Source organism: Triturus cristatus, chromosome 11, assembly GCF_964204655.1.
Source record: "Triturus cristatus chromosome 11, aTriCri1.1, whole genome shotgun sequence".
In the NCBI taxonomy this organism is placed as follows: domain Eukaryota; kingdom Metazoa; phylum Chordata; class Amphibia; order Caudata; family Salamandridae; genus Triturus; species Triturus cristatus.
Window position 1 is genome coordinate 144,241,380 of NC_140594.1, and position 24,062 is coordinate 144,265,441.

Sequence of the window (24,062 nt, forward strand, 5' to 3'; positions counted from 1 at the left end):
AGCTGGAATTCTGAAACAGGTGCTGGATGACCTCTGTGAGGATGTTGGTTTTAAAGTCCACCGAGGGTAGTTGTAGATCCTGCACCTCCACCACCTTCTTCACCACAGAATGGTAGGACATGACTTCTAGCGTTGGAGGTCCGGCAGGAAGGAACGCGTTACTTACCTGTAACTGCGGTTATCCAGTATTGGTATCTTTCATAGATTCACATGCCTGAATCATTCCCCGTCGTCGGGAATGGGAGTCACCGGTAAATAACAAAGTAATGTCCAGAAGACATAAGACAGCCATAGGCCTCAGAGGCCTTAGCTTAGTAAGCTATCCACGTCCTTATGTAAAAAGGACCACATTTTGGCCAGAGCCAATCAGCTAACACCACCCTCTAGAACCTTCCTGGTAGGAGCTCTAGTCCCTCAGATTTTCGTGAGCACAGTGCTAAGCAGCTGTATACTGAGAGATCCGAGAGAGCCCTTCCAGGGGAGGCGGGTGGGTTGCATGTGAATCTATGAAAGATACCAATACTGGATAACCGCAGTTACAGGTAAGTAACGCGTTCCTTATCCAGTATTAGGGTATCTTTCATAGATTCACATGCCTGAATCAGAGTAGCAAGCAGTGAAAAAAGCACATTTCGAAGATATGGATAACATACAGGTATTAGATAACCACATCTATCTGAGATAAACAACAGTGCTACTGTAAAGCAATGAATAAGTAATGCATACATTATAGTGCGAAATGTGCATAAACTCAGGATGGTGGGATGAAAGAAAGGGCTCACCTCTATTTAAAAAGATGACGTAGTACCGCTTGGCCCACTGACGCATCCTTCATGATCTCCGCATCCAGGCAGTAATGCTTGGTGAAGGTATGCGGCGTCTTCCATGTGGCCGCTCTACAAATGTCCACAATGGGCACCCCAGCAAAAAGAGCCATGGAAGTAGACATGGCCCTTGTGGAGTGGGCACGGACCGTTGTTCTCAACGGACGTCCTGCCTGTTGGTGACAGAAAGAAATGGCCGAAGAAATCCAGCGGGAAATGCTCTGTTTTGTGAGCGGAAGCCCTCTTCGAGGTCCGCTGTAGGCTATGAATAGCTGATTTGATTTACGAAAAGATTTCGTTCTCTCAATGTAAAATTTCAAGCAACGTTGAATGTCTAGTGAATGTAGAGTTCGTTCCGCCACTGTTTGTGGATTTGGGAAGAATGATTGTAAAACAATAGGTTCGTTGAGGTGGAAGTGAGATGGAACCTTGGGAATGAAAGCTGGATTTGTGCGGAGAAGGACTCTATCCTTTTTGAATTGCAGGAATGGGTCCTGGATAGAGAATGCTTGGAGCTCTCCCACTCGCCTTGCCGAGGTAAGAGCTAGTAGAAGTGCCACCTTCCAGGAAACAAATTTAAGGTCAGCTCTGTGGATGGGCTCAAACGGGTGCTTCATTAGTTGAGCTAGAACTATGTTAAGGTGCCAGGCCGGTGGAACAGGCTTTACTGGAGGGAATGTGCGAAACAGTCCTTTCATGAATTGCTTTATGAGTCTATGAGACCATAAAGAGGGGCCGGAAGAAGATCTTCTGAAACGTGAGATTGCAGCTAGGTGAACTTTAATGGAGGCATGAGCAAGACCAGATTCTGCCAGATGTAAAAGGTAGGGTAAGACTTGTCCTGGGGTGGAAGAGAAAGGATGCAACTTATTCGCCTTACACCAGATACAGAATCTTTTCCACTTGAGTGAGTAGGTCTTGTTGGTACTATCTGCTCGAGCCCGAGCTAGAATTCGTCTGCAGTCTGGAGGAATGTCTAGGCCCCGAAACTCTCTGAACTCAGGAGCCAAGCTGATAACCTGAGAGAGGCTAGATCCGGATGTTGAATCTGCTGATCGCTGAGCGTCAGAAGAGATGGAAACGTTTTCAGCCTGATCGGAGGTTCCTGGGAGAGGAGGTGAAGTTCCGAGAACCAGTGTTGGCGTGGCCAAGCTGGGGCTATCAATATCAAAGTGCAAGGTTCCGCCTTCATCTTCCGTAGTACCCTGGGGATCAGGGGAAATGGCGGAAAGGCGTATGCAAAGACGTTGCACCATGCTATCGAAAAGGCATTCCCCAGGGATCCTGGTTGGGGATGCCAGCTTGCAAAGTATTGGCATTTGGCGTTGCGTTGGGTGGCGAATAGGTCCAGCTGAGGTGTGCCCCATTGGGCGAAGATATTGTTGAGGACCTGCTGATCCAGCTCCCACTCGTGGCACGCTGCCTGCCTCCTGCTTAGATAATCTGCCAACACATTGTGGGTGCCTGGAACATAATCTGCTCTGAGAGAGATGTTGTGGCGGAGCAGCCAGTTCCAGATTTTCTGCGATTCGCGCGAAAGTGTCAGTGAACGAGTCCCTCCCTGCTTGTTCAGGTAGTGCATTGTCGTGGTGTTGTCTGTCCGGACAAGCACTACTGAGTTCCTTATCCTCGGGAGCTAGGTAGACTGCTCGGAGCTCTAAAAGGTTGATATGAAGCATTTTCTCCGAAAGGGACCACTTTCCGCTTATCTGTAGCTCCTGAAGGAAAGCTCCCCAGCCTTCCAAGGAGGCGTCCGTGGTGATTATATGAGGAGTAGCAGGAAGCAAGAAAGGCAAGCCTTGCGAAAGGTTCTTGGGGCGAACCCACCATTGCAGAGCCTGTTTGATCGCCGGGGTTACTTGGATGACGTCGTCGAAAGACCCTGTACACTGGATCCACTGGTTCGACAGAGCCTCTTGTAGGGGTCGCATCCGTAAGCGGCAATGTGGGATTAATAGAATGCAGGAGGACATCATCCCGAGGAGGGATTTGAAGAGGCGCACCGAGAGTGTCTTTCTTGTCATTACCTGGAGTGCCAGAGATTGAAGTTTGTCCTGGCGTTCCTGTGACGGGAATGCTTTCCTGTGGATGGTGTCTAGTGTGGCTCCCAAAAATTGCATGCATTGGGATGGTTGCAGGACAGATTTGTCGTGGTTGAGAGTGAGCCCCAGTGACTCGAAGAGTGTCAGACAAGCGTTGGAAGATCTTATCACGCCTTCTTGTGATGGGGACTTGATAAGCCAGTCGTCTAAATACGGGAAGACTTGGTGGTGGAAACGGCGTAGGTACGCCGCCACTGGTGCTAGGCATTTGGTGAAAATGCGTGGCGCCGATTTGAGCCCAAATGGCAGAACCCGAAACTGGTAATGCCTGCCCGCCACCATGAAACGCAGGAACTTCTTGTGGTTGCGGTGTATTGGGACATGAAAATAGGCGTCTTGAAGGTCCACGGACACCATGTAGTCGTTTGCGTTGAGTAAATGCAAAACCTCCTGTATGGTAATCATTCGAAACGACTGTTTTTTCAGAAATTTGAGACCGGCTGCATCTGGAAGTCATTGCCGCCGCACGGCACCCTTTTGTCTTCCTCCTCTGTTACGAAAGGAAGTTTTGTGGTAAGACGACTGTTGTCGCTGCTGAGATTGTGGACGGTACTGCTGGGAAGAGGAGAAAGAGGAACGCTGTTGAAAGTCTCCTCTGGAGGAAGTCTGACCTCTTCCTCTTGACCCACGAAAGGAAGGGTTCCGAGATTGCAGAGACCCCAGGGCTCTGGCAGTATCTGTATCTTTTTTGATACCTTGCAATGCCTCGTCAATAAGAGAACCGAATAGAAGCTGGCCATCATAAGGCATGTCCAGGACTTTTGTCTGGACCTCCGGCCTGAAAGAAGTTGCCTTGAGCCAACCCTGGCGCCGGAGAACAGCCGCACCAGCCAGCTGTCTAAAACCTGTGGAAGCAATATCCATTGCACAGTCTATCAGTTCCGTGGCAGATCGGTCACCCTCCAACAGAATCTTCCTTGCCTCTTCTTTTAAGTCAGAAGGCAACTCTGCTAGATATGGGGCAATGTCCGCCCACATTTGTCGGTTGTACCGTCCCAATAGTGCAGTAGCGTTGGAGGCACGCACTGTCAAGGCTGACATAGAGGAGAAACGTTTCCCTATGTTATCCATACGTCGCCCTTCTTTATCCGGCGGAGCTGTCAACAGCGCAGCTGGGTTGTTTGCCCTCCTCTGCGCAGCCTGAGTGATAACCGAGTCCGGCTTTGGATGGCCTGTAAGACAAACCGGAGCCGTGTCCGGAGCTTTATATTTCTTGTCCAGGCGTGGTAGAACCGGTGGCACTGATGAAGGGTTCTGCATTATCTTTATGCCCTGGTTCCAAATATAATCAATTATCGGAATTGCCCGGACGGACTTCTTGAAGGGTTCCTTAAAGTCATATAAGAAACAGTCTTGTTGATGCGAAGGCATCGGGATCTGGAAGCGCTGGGCCGCTCTTTCAATGATGTTGTGGAAACCGCCGATGTCGTCGGGCGGTGAGTCGGCTGTGGTAGGGACAGGCGAAACAGGAGCCGGAAGGATGTAATCGTCCCATTCATCTTGTTGGGATTGGACGTCCTGGAGTTCTCCTTCCTCAGGTTCGTCCTCCTCCTCCTCGTCGTCCGTGGTGGGCCGAGGCGGAGGTGCCGTCCTCTCCAAAAGCAGTGGAGGCGGTCGTGGCCGTGGAGTGGAAGGCCCCGCAGGCATCGGTGGAGGTGCCGGAGTCGGAAAACGCTGCTTATAGTCCGTTATTAAGAGCTGAAGGTCTGTGACCAAGGCTGCCGGTAGACACACCATGGAAGGTGGAGGCGGCATGTATTCTTGATGAGGAACCTCCTCATAGTCCTGGGGATTGTCTTCGTAATCCGAGACATCCTGGTACTTTACATGGAGCTGTGATGGACTAGTCGCCGCAGGAAAGAGACTAGCGTCGTCCGAATCCTCCTCTTCAAAGAGGCGAGTGGGAGGCAAGGTTGAGACCTTACTGGGCGAAGTGAGGGCCGGAGTTAATGCACGCTTGGTTATTTGTACACGCACAAATGTACTCTGGTCGTCCGTGTCCATAGCCCTCAAGGGGCTCGATGGTATAGCTGTAACCGACGTTACAGGCATCAATGCCGTCGACGGGATCGTCGTCGGGGTCGTCGTCAACGACGAGGATGATGAAGACGGTCTCCTCGTCGACGATGACGTCGACGATGACGTCGACGACGGCGTCGACGGTGATATTCTCGTCGACGGTACCCTCGTCGTCGACGGTGTCTTCGTCGTCGGTGTCTTCGGCGACGATGTTGTCGTCGACGATGATGACGCTCTCGTCGACGGTGTCGTCGTCGACCCTCCCGTCGACAGCTTACTCGACGACGACTTTTTTATGGCTAACGTCGACGGAATTGTCTTGCCTGCCGTCGACGATGGAGTTGTCGTCGTCGAGGACATGGAATGGGATGTCATCGTCGATAGAGTCGTCGTCGACGATGTAACAGAAATCGCTGTCGAAGGAGATTTTCTCGTCGACGCTACTGTCGACATTGTTGTCGTCGACGAGGTGGCAATAGGCTTTTTGAAGGTGTGGGGCATCACCTTAGGAGACGAGCTCCCTGGAACAGGCGAATCCTGGACCTCTGAAGACTTTTTCTGCGTCTTCTTTTGAGGTGGCTGAGACGAAGGGCCCGGCGATGCCACCCTTGGTCTTTTAGATGAGGAGTGAGACGCAACTGAGGAACTCTCACTCTCCTCAGAGGACACCACATCCTCCTTGTCCTTTAGCCTTTGCAGCCAGATTAAAAGGCGCCCCTCTCGGTCTTTCAAGGTCTTAGAAGAGAAAGTCCGACATACCTTGCAGTCCTTAGAACTGTGACTGGGATAGAGGCAATACAAGCAGTCCTTGTGTTGGTCGTCGATATGTTCAGGCATGTGAATCTATGAAAGATACCCTAATACTGGATAAATGGCGGAAAGGCGTATGCAAAGACGTTGCACCATGCTATCGAAAAGGCATTCCCCAGGGATCCTGGTTGGGGATGCCAGCTTGCAAAGTATTGGCATTTGGCGTTGCGTTGGGTGGCGAATAGGTCCAGCTGAGGTGTGCCCCATTGGGCGAAGATATTGTTGAGGACCTGCTGATCCAGTTCCCACTCGTGGCACGCTGCCTGCCTCCTGCTTAGATAATCTGCCAACACATTGTGGGTGCCTGGAACATAATCTGCTCGGAGAGAGATGTTGTGGCGGAGCAGCCAGTTCCAGATTTTCTGCGATTCGCGCGAAAGTGTCAGTGAACGAGTCCCTCCCTGCTTGTTCAGGTAGTGCATTGTCGTGGTGTTGTCTGTCCGGACAAGCACTACTGAGTTCCTTATCCTCGGGAGGAAAGCCACTAGAGCTAGGTAGACTGCTCGGAGCTCTAAAAGGTTGATATGAAGCATTTTCTCCGAAAGGGACCACTTTCCGCTTATCTGTAGCTCCTGAAGGAAAGCTCCCCAGCCTTCCAAGGAGGCGTCCGTGGTGATTATATGAGGAGTAGCAGGAAGCAAGAAAGGCAAGCCTTGCGAAAGGTTCTTGGGGCGAACCCACCATTGCAGAGCCTGTTTGATCGCCGGGGTTACTTGGATGACGTCGTCGAAAGACCCTGTACACTGGATCCACTGGTTCGACAGAGCCTCTTGTAGGGGTCGCATCCGTAAGCGGCAATGTGGGATTAATAGAATGCAGGAGGACATCATCCTGAGGAGGGATTTGAAGAGGCGCACCGAGAGTGTCTTTCTTGTCATTACCTGGAGTGCCAGAGATTGAAGTTTGTCCTGGCGTTCCTGTGACGGGAATGCTTTCCTGTGGATGGTGTCTAGTGTGGCTCCCAAAAATTGCATGCATTGGGATGGTTGCAGGACAGATTTGTCGTGGTTGAGAGTGAGCCCCAGTGACTCGAAGAGTGTCAGACAAGCGTTGGAAGATCTTATCACGCCTTCTTGTGATGGGGACTTGATAAGCCAGTCGTCTAAATACAGGAAGACTTGGTGGTGGAAACGGCGTAGGTACGCCGCCACTGGTGCTAGGCATTTGGTGAAAATGCGTGGCGCCGATTTGAGCCCAAATGGCAGAACCCGAAACTGGTAATGCCTGCCCGCCACCATGAAACGCAGGAACTTCTTGTGGTTGCGGTGTATTGGGACATGAAAATAGGCGTCTTGAAGGTCCACGGACACCATGTAGTCGTTTGCGTTGAGTAAATGCAAAACCTCCTGTATGGTAATCATTCGAAACGACTGTTTTTTCAGAAATTTGTTGAGATTTCTGAGGTCCAATATGGGTCTCCATTTTTTCTCCTTCTTTCGGATGAGAAAGAAATGGGAGTAGAACCCTCTCCCTCGTTGGCTTAGGGGAACTTTCTCTATAGCTCCCTTTAGAAGCATAATCTTTATTTCTTGGAGTAATGGGCGTAGGTTTTTGTGAGCCCTTTGGCGGGGAGGAGTTTGAGGAGGAATTTGTATGAATTCCAGGGAATGGCCGAATTGTATTAATTGGAGGACCCATCGGTCCGTAGTTATCGTTTGCCAATTTTTGAGAAAATGGGAGATTTTTCCGCCAATCTTGTAGGGTGGAGACAAGTTTGAGACCGGCTGCATCTGGAAGTCATTGCCGCCGCGCGGCACCCTTTTGTCTTCCTCCTCTGTTACGAAACGAAGTTTTGTGGTAAGACGACTGTTGTCGCTGCTGAGATTGTGGACGGTACTGCTGGGAAGAGGAGAAAGAGGAACGCTGTTGAAAGTCTCCTCTGGAGGAAGTCTGACCTCTTCCTCTTGACCCACGAAAGGAAGGGTTCCGAGATTGCAGAGACCCCAGGGCTCTGGCAGTATCTGTATCTTTTTTGATACCTTGCAATGCCTCGTCAATAAGAGAACCGAATAGAAGCTGGCCATCATAAGGCATGTCTAGGACTTTTGTCTGGACCTCCGGCCTGAAAGAAGTTGCCTTGAGCCAACCCTGGCGCCGGAGAACAGCCGCACCAGCCAGCTGTCTAAAACCTGTGGAAGCAATATCCATTGCACAGTCTATCAGTTCCGTGGCAGATCGTTCACCCTCCAACAGAATCTTCCTTGCCTCTTCTTTTAAGTCAGAAGGCAAATCTGCTAGATATGGGGCAATGTCCGCCCACATTTGTCGGTTGTACCGTCCCAATAGTGCAGTAGCGTTGGAGGCACGCACTGTCAAGGCTGACATAGAGGAGAAACGTTTCCCTATGTTATCCATACGTCGCCCTTCTTTATCCGGCGGAGCTGTCAACAGCGCAGCTGGGTTGTTTGCCCTCCTCTGCGCAGCCTGAGTGATAACCGAGTCCGGCTTTGGATGGCCTGTAAGACAAACCGGAGCCGTTTCCGGAGCTTTATATTTCTTGTCCAGGCGTGGTAGAACCGGTGGCACTGATGAAGGGCTCTGCATTATCTTTATGCCCTGGTCCCAAATATAATCAATTATCGGAATTGCCCGGACGGACTTCTTGAAGGGTTCCTTAAAGTCATATAAGAAACAGTCTTGTTGATGCGAAGGCATCGGGATCTGGAAGCGCTGGGCCGCTCTTTCAATGATGTTGTGGAAACCGCCGATGTCGTCGGGCGGTGAGTCGGCTGTGGTAGGGACAGGCGAAACAGGAGCCGGAAGGATGTAATCGTCCCATTCATCTTGTTGGGAGTGGACGTCCTGGAGTTCTCCTTCCTCAGGTTCGTCCTCCTCCTCCTCGTCGTCCGTGGTGGGCCGAGGCGGAGGTGCCGTCCTCTCCAAAAGCAGTGGAGGCGGTCGTGGCCGTGGAGTGGAAGGCCCCGCAGGCATCGGTGGAGGTGCCGGAGTCGGAAAACGCTGCTTATAGTCCGTTATTAAGAGCTGAAGGTCTGTGACCAAGGCTGCCGGTAGACACACCATGGAAGGTGGAGGCGGCATGTATTCTTGATGAGGAACCTCCTCATAGTCCTGGGGATTGTCTTCGTAATCCGAGACATCCTGGTACTTTACATGGAGCTGTGATTGACTAGTCGCCGCAGGAAAGAGACTAGCGTCGTCCGAATCCTCCTCTTCAAAGAGGCGAGTGGGAGGCAAGGTTGAGACCTTACTGGGCAAAGTGAGGGCCGGAGTTAATGCACGCTTGGTTATTTGTACATGCACAAATGTACTCTGGTCGTCCGTGTCCATACCCCTCAAGGGGCTCGATGGTATAGCTGTAACCGACGTTACAGGCATCAATGCCGTCGACGGGATCGTCGTCGGGGTCGTCGTCAACGACGAGGATGATGAAGACGGTCTCCTCGTCGACGATGACGTCGACGATGACGTCGACGACGGCGATATTCTCGTCGACGGTACCCTCGTCGTCGACGGTGTCTTCGTCGTCGGTGTCTTAGTCGACGATGTTGTCGTCGACGATGATGACGCTCTCGTCGACGGTGTCGTCGTCGACCCTCCCGTCGACAGCTTACTCGACGACGACTTTTTTATGGCTAACGTCGACGGAATTGTCTTGCCTGCCGTCGACGATGGAGTTGTCGTCGTCGAGGACATGGAATGGGATGTCATCGTCGATAGAGTCGTCGTCGACGATGTAACAGAAATCGCTGTCGAAGGAGATTTTCTCGTCGACGCTACTGTCGACATTGTTGTCGTCGACGAGGTGGCAATAGGCTTTTTGAAGGTGTGGGGCATCACCTTAGGAGACGAGCTCCCTGGAACAGGCGAATCCTGGACCTCTGAAGACTTTTTCTGCGTCTTCTTTTGAGGTGGCTGCGACGAAGGGCCCGGCGATGCCACCCTTGGTCTTTTAGATGAGGAGTGAGACGCAACTGAGGAACTCTCACTCTCCTCAGAGGACACCACATCCTCCTTGTCCTTTAGCCTTTGCAGCCAGATTAAAAGGCGCCCCTCTCGGTCTTTCTAGGTCTTAGAAGAGAAAGTCCGACATACCTTGCAGTCCTTAGAACTGTGACTGGGATAGAGGCAATACAAGCAGTCCTTGTGTTGGTCGTCGATATGTAGCCTCTTCTTTCCGCAAGAGGCGCAGGGCCTGAATAAACCCTTCTTAGGTGTATCAGCCATGCTGAAAATCCAGAAAGTTGAGAAGAAATACTGTCAAATCCAAAGAAATGAGCAGAGCTCAGTGGAGACTCCCTTAGCACGACGTGCGGTAGAAAATCTGAGGGACTAGAGCTCCTACCAGGAAGGTTCTAGAGGGTGGTGTTAGCTGATTGGCTCTGGCCAAAATTTGGTCCTTTTTACATAAGGACGTGGATAGCTTACTAAGCTAAGGCCTCTGAGGCCTATGGCTGTCTTATGTCTTCTGGACATTACTTTGTTATTTACCGGTGACTCCCATTCCCGACGACGGGGAATGATTCAGGCATGTGAATCTATGAAAGATACCCTAATACTGGATAAACTCCTTTTACAGCTCTGGAGAAGAAGCCAAATTACTTGCAGTGTATATGACTGCCAGTTCATGTACTTGCACCCCATCACCATCATCCCCATAGACTTAGTGATTGAGGTGATTTGAATCTGATACAACAAGGTCAAGGATTCTCTGGCAGAACTCATCTTCCTCCAGACCTCTGGACCTGTGCTGCGGCAAAGATTCCGTTACCAGAAGAGGTGGCACTGGCATCCTCGAGCTGAAGAAGGTGGAGGTGGTGACATCTGTGGCTTCTGAGACGGAGTGGTATGCCTCTGTGCCAGAGTAAAGAAAGACGGAGGCGCTAACTGGCATCAATGTTGGAATCAGATGCATAAGATTTGGTATGTCAGATGGCCATGGGATGGGAATTGTGGCTCAGGCAAAAAGGTTAAACATAGTGTTGATAAACACCACTGGGTCCCTACCTGGTACCAGGAATTCCAGGTATGATATAGCCGGGCAGTCTAGATACCCTGGAGCCGGCACTGGAAATTCCAGGTATACCGTAGGCACACCAGAGGGGAACCAGTCTGGCTGTGGTATCAGATTGGGCCACTGGTGTGAGTTGAGGCCACTGGTTCCACAACAAGCAACTCCATTTCTAAGAAAGAGGATCCTGTAAGAGACAGAGGGTGTTGAGGTGGCTTAGCTTTTCCATGCTTCTTGGCTTTACTTTTTTTACTAGAGGAATTTGAGGAAGGTGACCTTGAGTGTGGCCTCGACCAACGACGGCTCCTCTTGTCATCGCAGGCCTTGGGCATGAACAGTTTGGCTTTTCAATCCTTGATCACCTTAAGGTGCATGTGAAGGCATAAGTCACAGGACCTGCAGTTGTGGTCTGACCCAAGGCATAGAAACGGGAAACAGGATGGGGTCCCTCACAATCCCTATAGGGCTTGAAGCCTGAATGTTTTCGTGGAAACATGACTGCACTATAACAAATTTGAAGGCGGGCCCAACTCGGGCACGCCGCCATTATGGCAGTTGCGCCGGGCCCCCGCACACAGGCACAGGGGAAGGCAGGGAGTGGCGCGCACAGTAGTGACATGGCGCCCTGCCTCCTCTTGTCAACATCCGCCTGATTGGGTAGCCGGGCGTGAACCGGAAGCACTTTCAAGTGCTTCCGGTTCACACTTTGGAGCAACATCGGGCAGGCCGGTCGGAACCAGCTTGCCTGGCTGCAAGAAGTTAAAAGGCTAGGGAGCGGAGCGAACAGTCTCTGTTCACCGCTCCCCAGCCTGTCGACAGGATACGCAGGGACAGGGCCTCAGGCTGAGGCCCCAACAAAGATTTTTCATTGTTTCTCTTTTTTTTCAGGTATTCTGCGCGGAAGGATCAGCAATTCCTGAGGGACCGGCAGGACAGCGTGGAGCGCATTGCGGGCATTCGGGCTTTCCTCTTAGAGCGGAGAAGGAAGCGATTGGTGCACTGGCCCGGATTTTTCTTTTATTTCACACAAGAAGTATCGGTGCACCGGGGTTGGGGGCTCTGCCTAGAATCTGCCTGCACTTGGTTTGCGTGGGTGCGGTTGCTGGCTGCTACTACTGCAAGGCAAGAGTGTGGGGAGTGGCTCAGACCTGGTCCCTGGAGTGTTGGGTGCGTGTGCCTTTTGTGGGAGGTTGTCAGCTGGAAGGGGATTTTGTGCCCTGTTACAACCAGTATTAATCTTGGTACACTACATTTATAAGGGTCTTGCTGCCAGATATTGCAAGTTGATTGTGTTTCAGCAATTTTTTGTTAGGTACAACAATGGCCCCTAAGGTAAAGCGGAACGAGCAGTGTTCACGCATGGACATTTTCATGGATACAATGATGAGAAAAATGGGGGCGGTGGACTCCATGGTGAAGAAAGTGGATGATATAGGTCTGGCATTAGCAGCTCCGAAGGAAAGGGTTGAGGGCCAGGAGGGGCAGAGGACAGGCCCAGGCGGTTGGGGGTAGCACCTAAGGCAGCTTTTCCCCCAGTTCCTAAAAGGAGTAGAACTAAGAAAGGCGGGGCACCGCGACCTAGTGAGGGGGAGGGGACAGGGGGTACCCCAGCGCCAATCCCTGAGGGGCTGGTAACCAGGGTTGTGGAGCCCCTGCCAATCCCACATACTAACTCTCAACCTGGCACAGGTGTTGGGGGTGATCTGCCTGGCAACTAGGGGGCAGGAACCCTGGCTGAGGGTCAGCCAAGCACACCAGGAGGGACGGGATGCAGTCCCTATGACTGAGGGCCCGTCTGGGAGCACGCCAGTCCAACCTGATTTAGTAGTTAGTCTGGCAGCGGTACTTCCTTGGCTGGGTAAGGTGGGAAACTGGTCCCCGGCAGCAGGGGTGTCAGGTAGTGGGGCAGAATTATTATTATTGTTATTAAGGAGTTTTATATAGCGCTAGCCTGACCCGAGGGTATCGGAGCGCTTCAAAACAGTTTATGAGCAAGATTCATACAATAAGCAGTATTCAACATACAAGTTCGGCAGTCCAAGTGTGCTGAGCAGCATTGAGGTAGTACCTGAGTCCTGAGATAACCTCATAGAGTGCACGTTGTCTTGGGGTTGATACAATAAAGCAGGATTCTACATAATATGTTCTGAAGTCCAAGTGTGCTGAGCAGCATTGAGGTAGTCCGTGAGTCCTGAGATAACCTCATAGAGTGCAAGTTGTCTTGGGGTTGAACCAATAAGGGGGGGGGGGGGAGGAGCAGCTGGGGGTCGAATAGCAGTGAGGAGGTAAATCTTAGAGCTACAATGTCAGGAAGAGACGACGAGCAGGGGATAGCATTTTGATGACGACTATCCATTCGGGAGGGAGCTGTTGAGGAAAATGACTAAGTTGTTTTTTGAATTTTGTGAAGGATGGGATAGTCCTGATATCGACTGGGATGGCGTTCCAGATTTTGGGTGCCTTTCCTGCGAAGGACCGTGCAGCAGTTTTTTGTTTGCGTGTTTTCATGGGGATGAGTAGTAGGGTGCTGGAGCTCCTGAGGTTCCTTGTCTGACCAGCCCTCTTGAGTTTGGCAGCCAAATACTCAGGTTTTCCTGTGTGCAGGGCTTTATGTGTGAGGCAGGCAGTTCTGTATCTGGCATGCAGTTCGATTGGGAGCCATTTTAGTTCCTGATTCCAGTGACCATTCTAGCTGCTGTGTTGAGAGTAGTTTTGCGGGGGGCTAGGTGAGATTTAGTTGTACCATTGAGGGTGGCATTCCCATAGTCGAGTCTGGATAGCACCAGTGCTTGGGTGGCTTGTTTGAGTTCGTTGGTTGGGATGAATGGTTTTATTTTGTTAAGTAACTTTTAAGTAACTTCAGGTTGATGAAGGCACTCTTTGCGGAGTTCTTGATGTGAGTGGCCATGTTGAGTTTTGAGTCTAGGGTAATTCCTAATGATTTAACGGAGTGGGTCAGAGTGGGATTGCCATTAAGAGCATCCAAAGCTTTTAGCCATTCTGAAATATGAGGGTTCTCCTCTTTGTTGGAGGTGAGAAGTTTTTCGGTTTTGTCTTGGTTGAGTTTTAAGTGGTTAAGCGACAGCCAATGTTGGATTTCTTTTAGAGTGACAGTTAGTTTGTGAATTTCATCAATGGAGGAGGTTTCGAGATAGATTTGGGTGTCATCTGCATAGAGGTGGAAAGGGATGTTAGCATTTTTGAGAAGGGTGGTGAGGGATTCCTTGTATATGTTGAACAGTTGAGGTGAGAGCACTGAACCTTGGGGGACGCCCCTGTTGACAGGGTGTAGGTCGGAGGTAAAGTTTTTTATTTTTATCCTATGTGAGCGGCTGTGTAAGAAGGAGGAGAACCAGCGTAGGACCACCTCATCAGCTCCTACCCTTTCTTGTAAAGCCTTGATGAGAAGTTGGTGATCAACCGTGTCAAAGGCTGCCGATAGGTCTAGGAGGATGAGGAGGCAGCATTGGTCAGTATCGAGGAATATGTGGATGTTGTCTGTGATGTTAAGGATCGCGGTCTCGGTGCTGTAGCCTTTTCTGAAAACCCGATTGGTGGGGGTCAAAAGGTTGATGCTATCCATTTGCTGAGTCAGTTGTTGGAGGCCGCATTTTTCCAGGATTTTGTATAAGAAGGGGAGATTGGAGACAGGTCTGAAGTTATTCAGTTCCTTGGAGTCAAGGCCTGTTTTTTTTAGTACTGGCGTGACTTGGCCGACTTTGAGGCATTCAGGTATGATGCAAGTTCTCAGGGAGCTGTTAATGATCTTGCACCAGAACGGAGCTATGGAGAGACTCAGTTTTTTAGTCAGTTCGGTGGGAATCGGGTCAAGGACGTGAGAGGCGGGTTTGGAGGTGGAGATCAGTTTGAGGATCTCGGTTTCCGGGGTGGGGTTGAAGGACTTCCAGGTTTTTGTGGGGTGCTTGGGCGAGCTATCTACTGTCACCGGAGGCATGTTTTTGCAGACGAGGTTGATGTCCAATGAGAGCTCAATCTTGGTGATTTTATCTTCGAAGAAGTTGATGAAGTTTTCACACAAGTCTTTAGAGGCCTGTAGGGAGGATTCCGGGGGTTTGGAGGTTTGTTGTCTGATGATTTATTTATTTATTTATTTATTTTTTTTTTAAAAACCTTTATTTGTGCATATGAAAAGAACAAATACGGGCCTACAACCGTCAGGCCGGCCACGGTACGGTTAAGCACTGGTACAAACATTACATCCCCTGCGCATCCACGGTCAAGATTAGCAACGAGTCATGAGGTATAAACTGGAGAGATCCTTGACACCAGGGGAAGGAGAAGTGAAGGTTAATTTTAAGGTTTTCAAAATAATTTTATCAGGGAAAAAATCAGTAAAGAATAAGAACCAAGGAGATTCGAGTCCGCAAGATAGCTTCACCACACGGGAGAGCAGCAGCATCATTAAAACGGTCATGGAAGGAAAATCTCAGGCAGTGAGGCGATGCAGTTATATAACAGGATAGTCACATGAGTAAATATGCACCCCTCCAGAGCCGCCCCCACTCAATCCATCCCACACCCGGACCCCGAATCGAAACAAGTATAGCGCAGAGACATAAAAGAAAAAGGCCCATAGAACTAAGTAGAAACAGTGAATTACCCCCCCACCCTACACCAATGCGGAGGCTACGGCCTGCCCCCCCCCCCGGCATAGTGCCTGTCGCCCAATGAACCCGAAATATAGACAAGAGAGAAAGTAGGAATAGAGTAAAAAAAAATAAGAGAACAGAGAGATAAGTGGGGAGGAGCCTACGTTACCCCAGAGCGCCCGAAACCATCGGCCAACTATGGCCGCCACACACTGAGAACCCACTACGCCAAAAGCGGTCGTGTGAAGATAACGTGTCACAACAATTTAAATGAAGGCGGACAAACCGCGACGAGTGCGCACAACATATGCAAACAGTTCCAGTCCCAGTCCAGCCCATCCGTGAAACCATGGCGATATAAATCAGTTTAGCCCTGGCCCGATCGCGGGCTTAAGATTACACCAGCCCCTACATGAAGGCCCCGCACCCCGTGCAGACAAAGACAATATGGCCGCTTGGGAGAGGATGGTGAAGTAGAGTCACAAAATGGCCGCCGACCATCTATTGAGGTCCCCTTGTGCACCACATAAAGTCCAGACCTGGCATTTAAAGTACAGGAGTTCCACAGAAAAGAAGCAGTAGGCCACCGTGAACGGTTCCTCGAGGACGTCAGGTGTCGCTCTGCTGGATACTCTTGCGGGCACGGTGAGGCAGGCAACAACGAAGCAGGCAGCAATGAACGGGGAGACAAAGTATCCGCAATTGAGCTGGAGAGCGATTGATCCTGGGTGCCGGTAAAGCCAGATGCAGGCACCAGTGTAGCACGATCATAAACAGCCATTGCGTCCCCGCAAGAGGACAAAAGCACTGGCAGACCCTCGCCTTGTTGATGACAAACGGGGCGCTCACGACCCGCAGCCGACAGTATGGAGTCAAACCGCTCACTCAGCGCTTGCAAGCCAAGACACATTTGTAGACGAAAGTCCCGCAGGGCAGCCAGAACGGAGCCGCATGTCAGCGGAGGCTGCGCCCCCACATCGGTAGCAATCCGGGACGGCACTATGGAGCTGGTGTCTGGTAGAGGGAGGGCGAAGCGGGCAGCGGGCGAGACCGGAGTAGCATCCCCCAGCCGCGAGCAGGCAATCAACGCCATGTTTTACCGCAGAACGGTACAGTGGCCAGGGGGGGGGTCGTAGCAAGGAGGCAATTCCCCTCAGGTCTGCGCCGCAACAGGGAAAAGCCAACAGTCACTGCCCTTCCCTCGGGTTCTCTTTGCAGCCGACTAGGCAATAGAAAAAGGGGGTCTGCAGCCTCCCACAGCGCGGTCCACAGAACGGGGCAGGAGACCCGCCGCACCGGGGCTTACCCTATAGCTCCAGCCCATCAGGTGCGGGGTGCAGGGGGTGTCCGGGCGTCCCTCCCCCGGCTCATCCGGCGACAGTCCGTGGTGTGAGGTGGGACCGGGACCGCGGGGCTCAGGTTTACGCTAGCGGGTCCGGTAACTGCGGAGCTTCCAGGGGGCCGGCCAAGGCCACAATAGAGCAGGGGTCCAATGCGGAGAACAAAAGCACCAAGAACTCCGGCGTCCGGGCGGGCTAAGACTCCGGGAAAGCGGCGGCGCAGTCAGCGCGTCGTCGCACACGTTGCACCTCGAAAATCGGCGAGGATAGTAGTCAGGATGATAGTCCGAGGCCAAGGGCCGACGGAGCCGGGCGCTCAAGCGTCTGCTCCGGTCGCCATCTTGGCTCCTCCCCCCTTGTCTGATGATTTTGAACAGTTCGTTGGGACTGTTTTTTGCGTTGCCAGGGCGGTGCAGAAGAAGGTGGATTTTTCGCTGCTGATGTGCTTTTTGTATTTCCTTCGGGCTACTTTGAGTTGTTCGAGTAGGTTTGAGGAGGGGTTGCTCCTCCATAGTCTTTCTGTAGCTCTTAGTGGTCTTCCTTCGTTGTTAATGTCCGTGTTGTACCAAGATCTGGATGGGATGTTCCTGTTTTTTTTAGTTTTAAGGGGGCTACTTGATCTAGAATGGATGTCATGTTTGTGTTGTAGTGGGCGGTGAGTTCTGTTGTGGCTAGATCGTCCATGGAGGCAGTGAGGAGAGAGTTAACCCTTCCCTCTAGGTCAATCATGTTAATCTGGGTGAAGTTTCTAGTCCATTTCGGAGGGTCTTGGGTGGCGGGTTTAGGTGTGATAGGCTGAGTGAGGTGGAAAAGGATTAAGTGGTGGTCGGACCAGTCCACGGGCAGGATGCAGTCTATCATGACAGTGTCGTGCTGGCCGATAATGGCATCTAGGATTGCTCCTTTGTTATGGGTTTCCTCTAAGCAGTGTTGGGTAAGGTTGTTGCTATGAAGCAGCTCCTTCAGGTTCTGGATTAGCAGGTTGCTTTCTTCATTCCAGTGAAGATTGAGGTCGCCCAGAATAAGGTTGTTCATATCTCGGACAGAGCAGTGGGCAATCAGGTCGGACAGGTGTTCGGTGAATGTAGTGGTGTTGCCTGGGGGGTGGTAAATGAGGTGGCAGATGAGTGTTTTGTTGTTGCTAGTGCAGAAGCTTTGGAAAAGGCCAGACAGTTAATGTCACAATTAGAGGGGGTTCAGCCTGTAGGTGGTTTGGCCGTTCCAGCAATGGGCGCGACAGGGGCGAACACTGGGCCAAACGGCGGAGTCCCCGCCACGGTCACCCCACCAACGGATGCAGGAGCAGCAAAACCAATGGCGGCAGCAACAACAGGTATACGACAAACACTGCCACCTCTGGGTTTAGGCGAAGTCCGCTCCGGGAGGGAGCACCTCGGCTGACATGTGTCTGAGGAGACTAAGGAAAAGATTTGGAAGGACTCCTATGTGAACATGTTTTCCCTGTCGCTGGATGAGTCAGAAAGGGAGGAGGCCAAAAAGAATAAAGAATGGACACACCCAAGAGAGTGGGTGAGCATGTTGTTGAAGTTTAGGGTTGAAGAAACATTGGTAAATTGGATCAAAGGTTTCACGTTATTCACTTCCATAATGGGCGAGCGTTTCCCAGGCCTGGCTTCAGAAATGGCCTGTTACCAAAATAGGATAGCTTGGGCACATGATACTTATGGTGGCAGTGGGTGGAAAGATTATGACAAGGATTTTAGAAGAGCTAAGGCGTCTGACCCAGCTCTGTGCTGGAATCAGATTGATATGATCATATACCTGACGCATTTCAGAGGGGGTCCACAGGATGCCACCCGGGGTCCGGCACAGGGCACTTTCAGGAGTCAGCCCTTTAGCCCAGGCCACCCAAGTGGCTCATGGGGCAATGGTAAAAGCAAGGGGGCCTGCTGGGACTTTAACAGGCGCTCGTGTAACAGAGCAGTGGGCACCTGTAAATTCAAGCACGCATGTTCTTTCTGTGGGAACTCCTCACATCCAGAATCAAAGTGTTTTAAGAAAACAAAGGACAAAGGAGGCAAAAAACATGACTGAGATTATGTCCCTCAGTAAGGCAAGATCTCCCATTATAACCAGCACTTTGATACCATGGTTGAACAGCTACAATTGCCCCAAGTCTGCGAGAATTCTGATAGGAGGTTTCAGGATCCCGGCGCCTCGGTATGCTGCGAGAATCAGTTATCAGTCAGGACTAATGAAGGGGTGGCGGCTGCTAACATTGAGAAAGAAGTCCGGTTGGGCAGAGTAGCTGGCCCATTTGAGGCCCCCCCAATGCAGGATTTTGTCTGCTCCCCATTGGGAGTAGTGCCCAAAAAAGAGCAAGGGGAATTTCGTTTGATCCATAATCTTTCGGCCCCCAGAGGTGTGTCACTAAATGACGCCATTAATGACGACCTATGCAGTGTTAAGTACGCTTCTTTTGATCAGGCAGTTGAGATACTCAAAGGTTTCGGGCGGGGCGCTTGGTTGGTGAAATCAGATATTGAGTCAGCTTTCCGCCTATTGCCAGTGCACCCACTTGATTTTCACTTACTGGGCTTTCAATTCAAGGGGAAGTATTACGTGGACAAATGTATGCCTTTGGGATGTTCAGTGTCTTGCGCATATTTTGAGAAATTCAGCTCCTTTTTGGAATGGATTTTTCGGCGAGCAACTGGGCACCAGTGGGTACTGCATTACCTGGATGACTTCCTCTTCTTGGGGGCCCCAGATTCACAGGAGTGTGGGTGGGCATTGCAGAAGTTCTGTGCACTCATGCGAGATTTTGGCGTGCCTTTGGCACAAGGCAAGACTGTGGGACCAAGCACGGAAATTGAGTTCCTAGGGATTGAGTTGGATTCAGTACAGGGAGTGTCACGTCTACCGCAAGCAGAAATAGCGTTTTTTAAGGCTACTATGCAGCAATGCTTGGTAAAAGATAAGGTTACGCTTCATCAGTTACAGCAGGTTGTGGGACAATTGAATTTTGCTTTGAGAATAATTCCTATGGCACAACCTTTCTCACGCACCATCGCACAGGCCATGTCAGGACTCGGGGAGAAGCACCATCACACCAGACTGTCCAGTGAGGTCAAGCAGGACATGCGGATCTGGAAAGCATTTCTACGAGATTTCAACGGTAGGGTTGTGTGGCCCGCTGCTCCCAGGTCCAGCCCGGAGATGGGTCTGATGACCGACTCAGCAGGTAACAAGGGTTTTGGTGCCATTCTAGGTACAGCATGGGTTGCACAACGTTGGCCAGCATGGTGGGTGGACACTGGGCTTACAATGAACATAAGCTTCCTGGAGCTTTTCCCCATCCTGGTTGCATTGACAGTTTGGCCGGAACAACTTAGAAATCGATCAGTGTTCTTCTGGTCTGACAACATGGCTGTGGTAGAATGCATAAATAAACAAAATGCAAAATGTAAAATGATCCTGCGTTTGCTGAAGGAGATTATACTGTTGTGCATGAGAATGAATTTGCAGTTTAGAGCCAAACATGTGCCAGGAGTCTTGAACCACGCCGCTGATGCTCTCTCTTGCTTTAAGATGGAGGTATTCAGGTCTCATCACTCAGAGGCGGCGGAGAACCCAACGCCTTTCCCAGAACAGTTTTGGCAACTTGGTGCCCCCAGTTATCGGACCTCGTGGCAGCTAGCCTAGCACCCAGGACCAGGAGGGCATACGACGGGGCGTTTGGGCCTACTGCTATTTTCTGGGGGACAGTTGGCCGGAAAAGTGGCACGGCACTGAGTCTGTCATTTTTTATTTAAGGGCCATGAGAGATGAGGGGTGCTCAGTAGCATCGGCAAGGTGGCATATGGCAGCCATTTCCTTCTTTGCAAAAAATTGGAGAAAAGAGGGATCCCACCAGCACTTTCATGGAAAGCCTTAAGAGGGTGGCAATGCCTACAGGGGGGACAGCCTGACGTAAGGAGACCAATAGGTTTTTCAGACATTGGCCACACTGATGGAGGCTTTACACCAGGTGTGCACTTCAGCTGGAGAAACACTTCTGTTTCAGACAGCTTTCTGTCTAGCGTTCTATGGTGCTTTCAGGATAGGGTAATTGGTAGCAAAAAACAAAACGGATTGGCAGGGGGGGGCTCCAGTTGGCCCACGTGCTGCTTCAGGGCGACTCCCTATTGATATCCATACCTAGGTCCAAAACTGATCAGGAAGGCAGGAGTGAAGGAGTGGTATTGCGTAGGGCTGAAGGAAGTACTTGCTGCCCCATTGCCAGCCGGGAGAGATTTCTGGCGCAATGCCCAAGGGGGGCGGGGGGACCACTACTGGTGCACGCAGATGGGACTCCCCTCACTATCTTCCAGTTCAAAAGGGTCATTGGCCTAGCCATACAGAATGCCGGTTTCGACCCGGGCAGCTTTGGGACCCACTCTTTCAGGATAGGGGCCGCCACTGAGGCAGTGGCCAGGGGATTCTCCAGGAGTGAGGTGCAAAGGATCGGGAGGTGATCCTCAAATAGTTATAAACGCTATGTGCGCCTACACATGCTATAGAAGTGTCAAAATAACGCACTGACGGTTGGTTTTCTTTTATGGTTCTTGCAGTTTCTACATCCAGTGACGCAGGGGGGAAGCCTGCATCGGTTCACCGTCCAACAAAGGTGGCAAAATCCTGTCAGGCAGGAAGACAACGATCAATGGGTCATCCTCAAGCAGCACACGTCACAGACCAGGTGCATGCCTGGGACCGCAGGGAACAGGAGGTGTGGATAATCGGCCACTCATATGTAAGAAGGTTAAAATTGTTTTTTGTTGCAGGTTCCTATGAGACCAGGGCACGCAAGGCAGACGCACAAATCTCATTTCACGGGCAGGGGGGGTCTGAGACTAAGCCAGTTTAGGGCCCTGGTGGCACGCGCCCTGGAAAAATGTGAGGGACCTTCTGCGATTTGGATTTTGCAACTAGGTAGTAATGACCTAGTGCACCTGGGGCGGAGGGTCGTAATTGAGGCACTGCTGACTGGTGTAGGGTGGTTGGCAAAGAGATGCCCCGAGTCAATGATAGTGTGGTCAGCTAGGCTTCCTAGATTAGAGTGGAGAGGGGGTGAGTCAGTATGGGCTTTAAATAAAACGGATTAACAAGAAAATTGAAAAGTTATTCAGGACCCTGAAACTAAGATCTATAGGTCATGGGTACATCCGAGGGGAACAGTTTTTCCTGTGGGATGGGGTGCATCTGTCAAGTCATGGCAACCAGATATTCATGGAGAACATAATGGCATGGTTAGAGGGAGCAAGGCTCAGGACATGACCTTCTAGTAGGTAGAGGGGGGAGGCCAGATAGTTGGGCAACTATACTGACCTGTGGCGGTAAGGTCATGATTGGTGAGCATAGTTTTCGGTCCTTAGCGGGCATCACGATTGTAAAACGGGGACGCCCGAGGGGGAGACAGAGGGTCTCTCATGGAACTCCAGGGGCAGTTACAGCGGGTGGGCTGGAGGGATGCGGGGGGAAGGGTAGTCTTGCTTCCAGTAGGCTGGTTGGCCAATCCCAGCACGCGCATGCGCTCAAGGGCGCAAGGAGGCATAATTGCCGCGCCCCTATTTATGGAGTTTAACGTTGAAGGCGTGGGGGGGGCCCGGGGGGAGGTATCCATCCGGTAAGCTGGGCCCCGTACGCAAGGTCATGCTGGTAAAGAGGTGTGGACCTAGCTGGATCAGGATCTGGGAACGCCAGTCATTGACCTTGCCGCAGGCTCTAACAGGGATACGCAGAAAGTTAATATCTTCATCACTTAGATTATGATAGGATTGGCTCTGTATTAGGAACATGTTAAGGTTAGCCAATTGATATCATGTACCTATCAATGTATTGGACTTTCTGCGTATTGTACATAATGTAAATAAAATGATTATTAAAGTTTTAAGATTTTATGTAATAAAATACGGCTGGGGTTACTACGACCCCAAATCCAAACAGCTGTGGTGTTTGCATTGTTTTGTCTTGGAGGAAAGTGAGGGTCGGTGAGCCTCCAAGGGAGGGAGGAGGGTCCCTTATTTCACCAAGGGTAGATGTCCTATGGAGGGGAGGGGGTATTAGGTAGTACCAGACCATATTGGAAGGCGGGCACGTCGCCATTATGGCGGTCGCGCCGGGCCCCCGCACACAGGGGAAGGCAGGGAGCACCGTGCACAGTAGTGACGTGGCGCCCTGCCTCCCCTTGTCAACATCCGCCTGATTGGGTAGCCGGATGTGAATGGGAAGCACTTTCAAGTGCTTCCGGTTCACGCGTTGGAGCAACGTAGGGCAAGTCGGTCGGAACCGGCTTGCCTGGCTGCAAGGAGTTAAAAGGCTGGGGAGCGGAGCGAACAGTCTCTGTTCACCACTCCCCAGCCTGCCGACAGGACACGCAGGGACAGGGCCTCAGGTTGAGGCCCCAACGAAGTCTCTCACTCAGTTTGCGAGATTTCCACACAGAACATATTCTGTGAGGAATTCTCGCAAACTCAGTGAGAGCAAGCTCAAGATTCGTGTGGAAAGCATGGGAAAAAGCCAACTGACATTGTTGCGCTGGGATGGGTGCTATATGACTTCAGTGATGTCATGTGATGTTACTTCTGGCGTTGATGCAAAGCCAGTACACCCACTGGCGTCTTAAGAGCTTTGAAGTTTCCAGATCCAGTTTGACGCCTGGGATTATCCTATAGGCGAGGAATCAACAAGCAGAAGTATCCAAGAGAATGTCTGTCTCATTTAGCTACCTGTTGCATCCTCCAGTCATTCTAAATTGTGTTTTTACAGAACCCTTTATCCAGTATAATGTTTGCTATTTAAATACATTTTATTGATTACACAGTAGCCACTTAATGCTCATTATAAATGTCAAACAATCAATTAATAACAGTAATTATAGATTTCACACTGAAAGGTTAGTTCACTATAAAGCGTGCTGTGATTTTTTGTAACCTTAAACTTCAATACAGGATGAAAGAATGTAAAGTGTATGGAAGAATCCTCACCTACAAACACATCTTTGTCAGTACCCTCAGGGATGCAGTAGTCAACTTCTTCATTTTTATAAAAATGGAATGGCTGGAAAGTGTCGAATATGAAGTCGCCCAGGTACTCCTCCATGTACGTTGAAAGAATGCGACGATCAAAGCTGTCAATGGCGCGACCACCGTACATCACCTGGACAAAAAATAATCAGGATCATTACCATTTCAGGCAGGTTCATTCTTACCAAGTGTCATTATTTCCTCATTTCATAACCTTCACTCAGTACTAAGTGTCGTGAACAATATTAAAGAAGTCTAATGTCAAGTTTGGGGCTCTGTAGGGTCAAAGTCTTGGGACGGTGGAAACCGTCCTGAAAGGGGTGTGTAGACTCGCATAGGATTTTGGACTACGACATTGGG

General features: G+C 50.8%; 1 protein-coding gene across 1 annotated transcript in view; it reads right to left on the reverse strand.

Annotated features, from left to right (window-relative positions):
- Positions 1–24,062, reverse strand: part of DNAH10 (dynein axonemal heavy chain 10) — a 1,995,301-nt gene that overhangs the window by 41,171 nt on the left and 1,930,068 nt on the right. Inside the window, exon 73 of the mRNA XM_085636177.1 lies at positions 23,664–23,835. Within this exon, the coding sequence (XP_085492303.1) occupies positions 23,664–23,835 (172 nt within the window). The remainder of the gene's footprint in view (positions 1–23,663; positions 23,836–24,062) is intronic.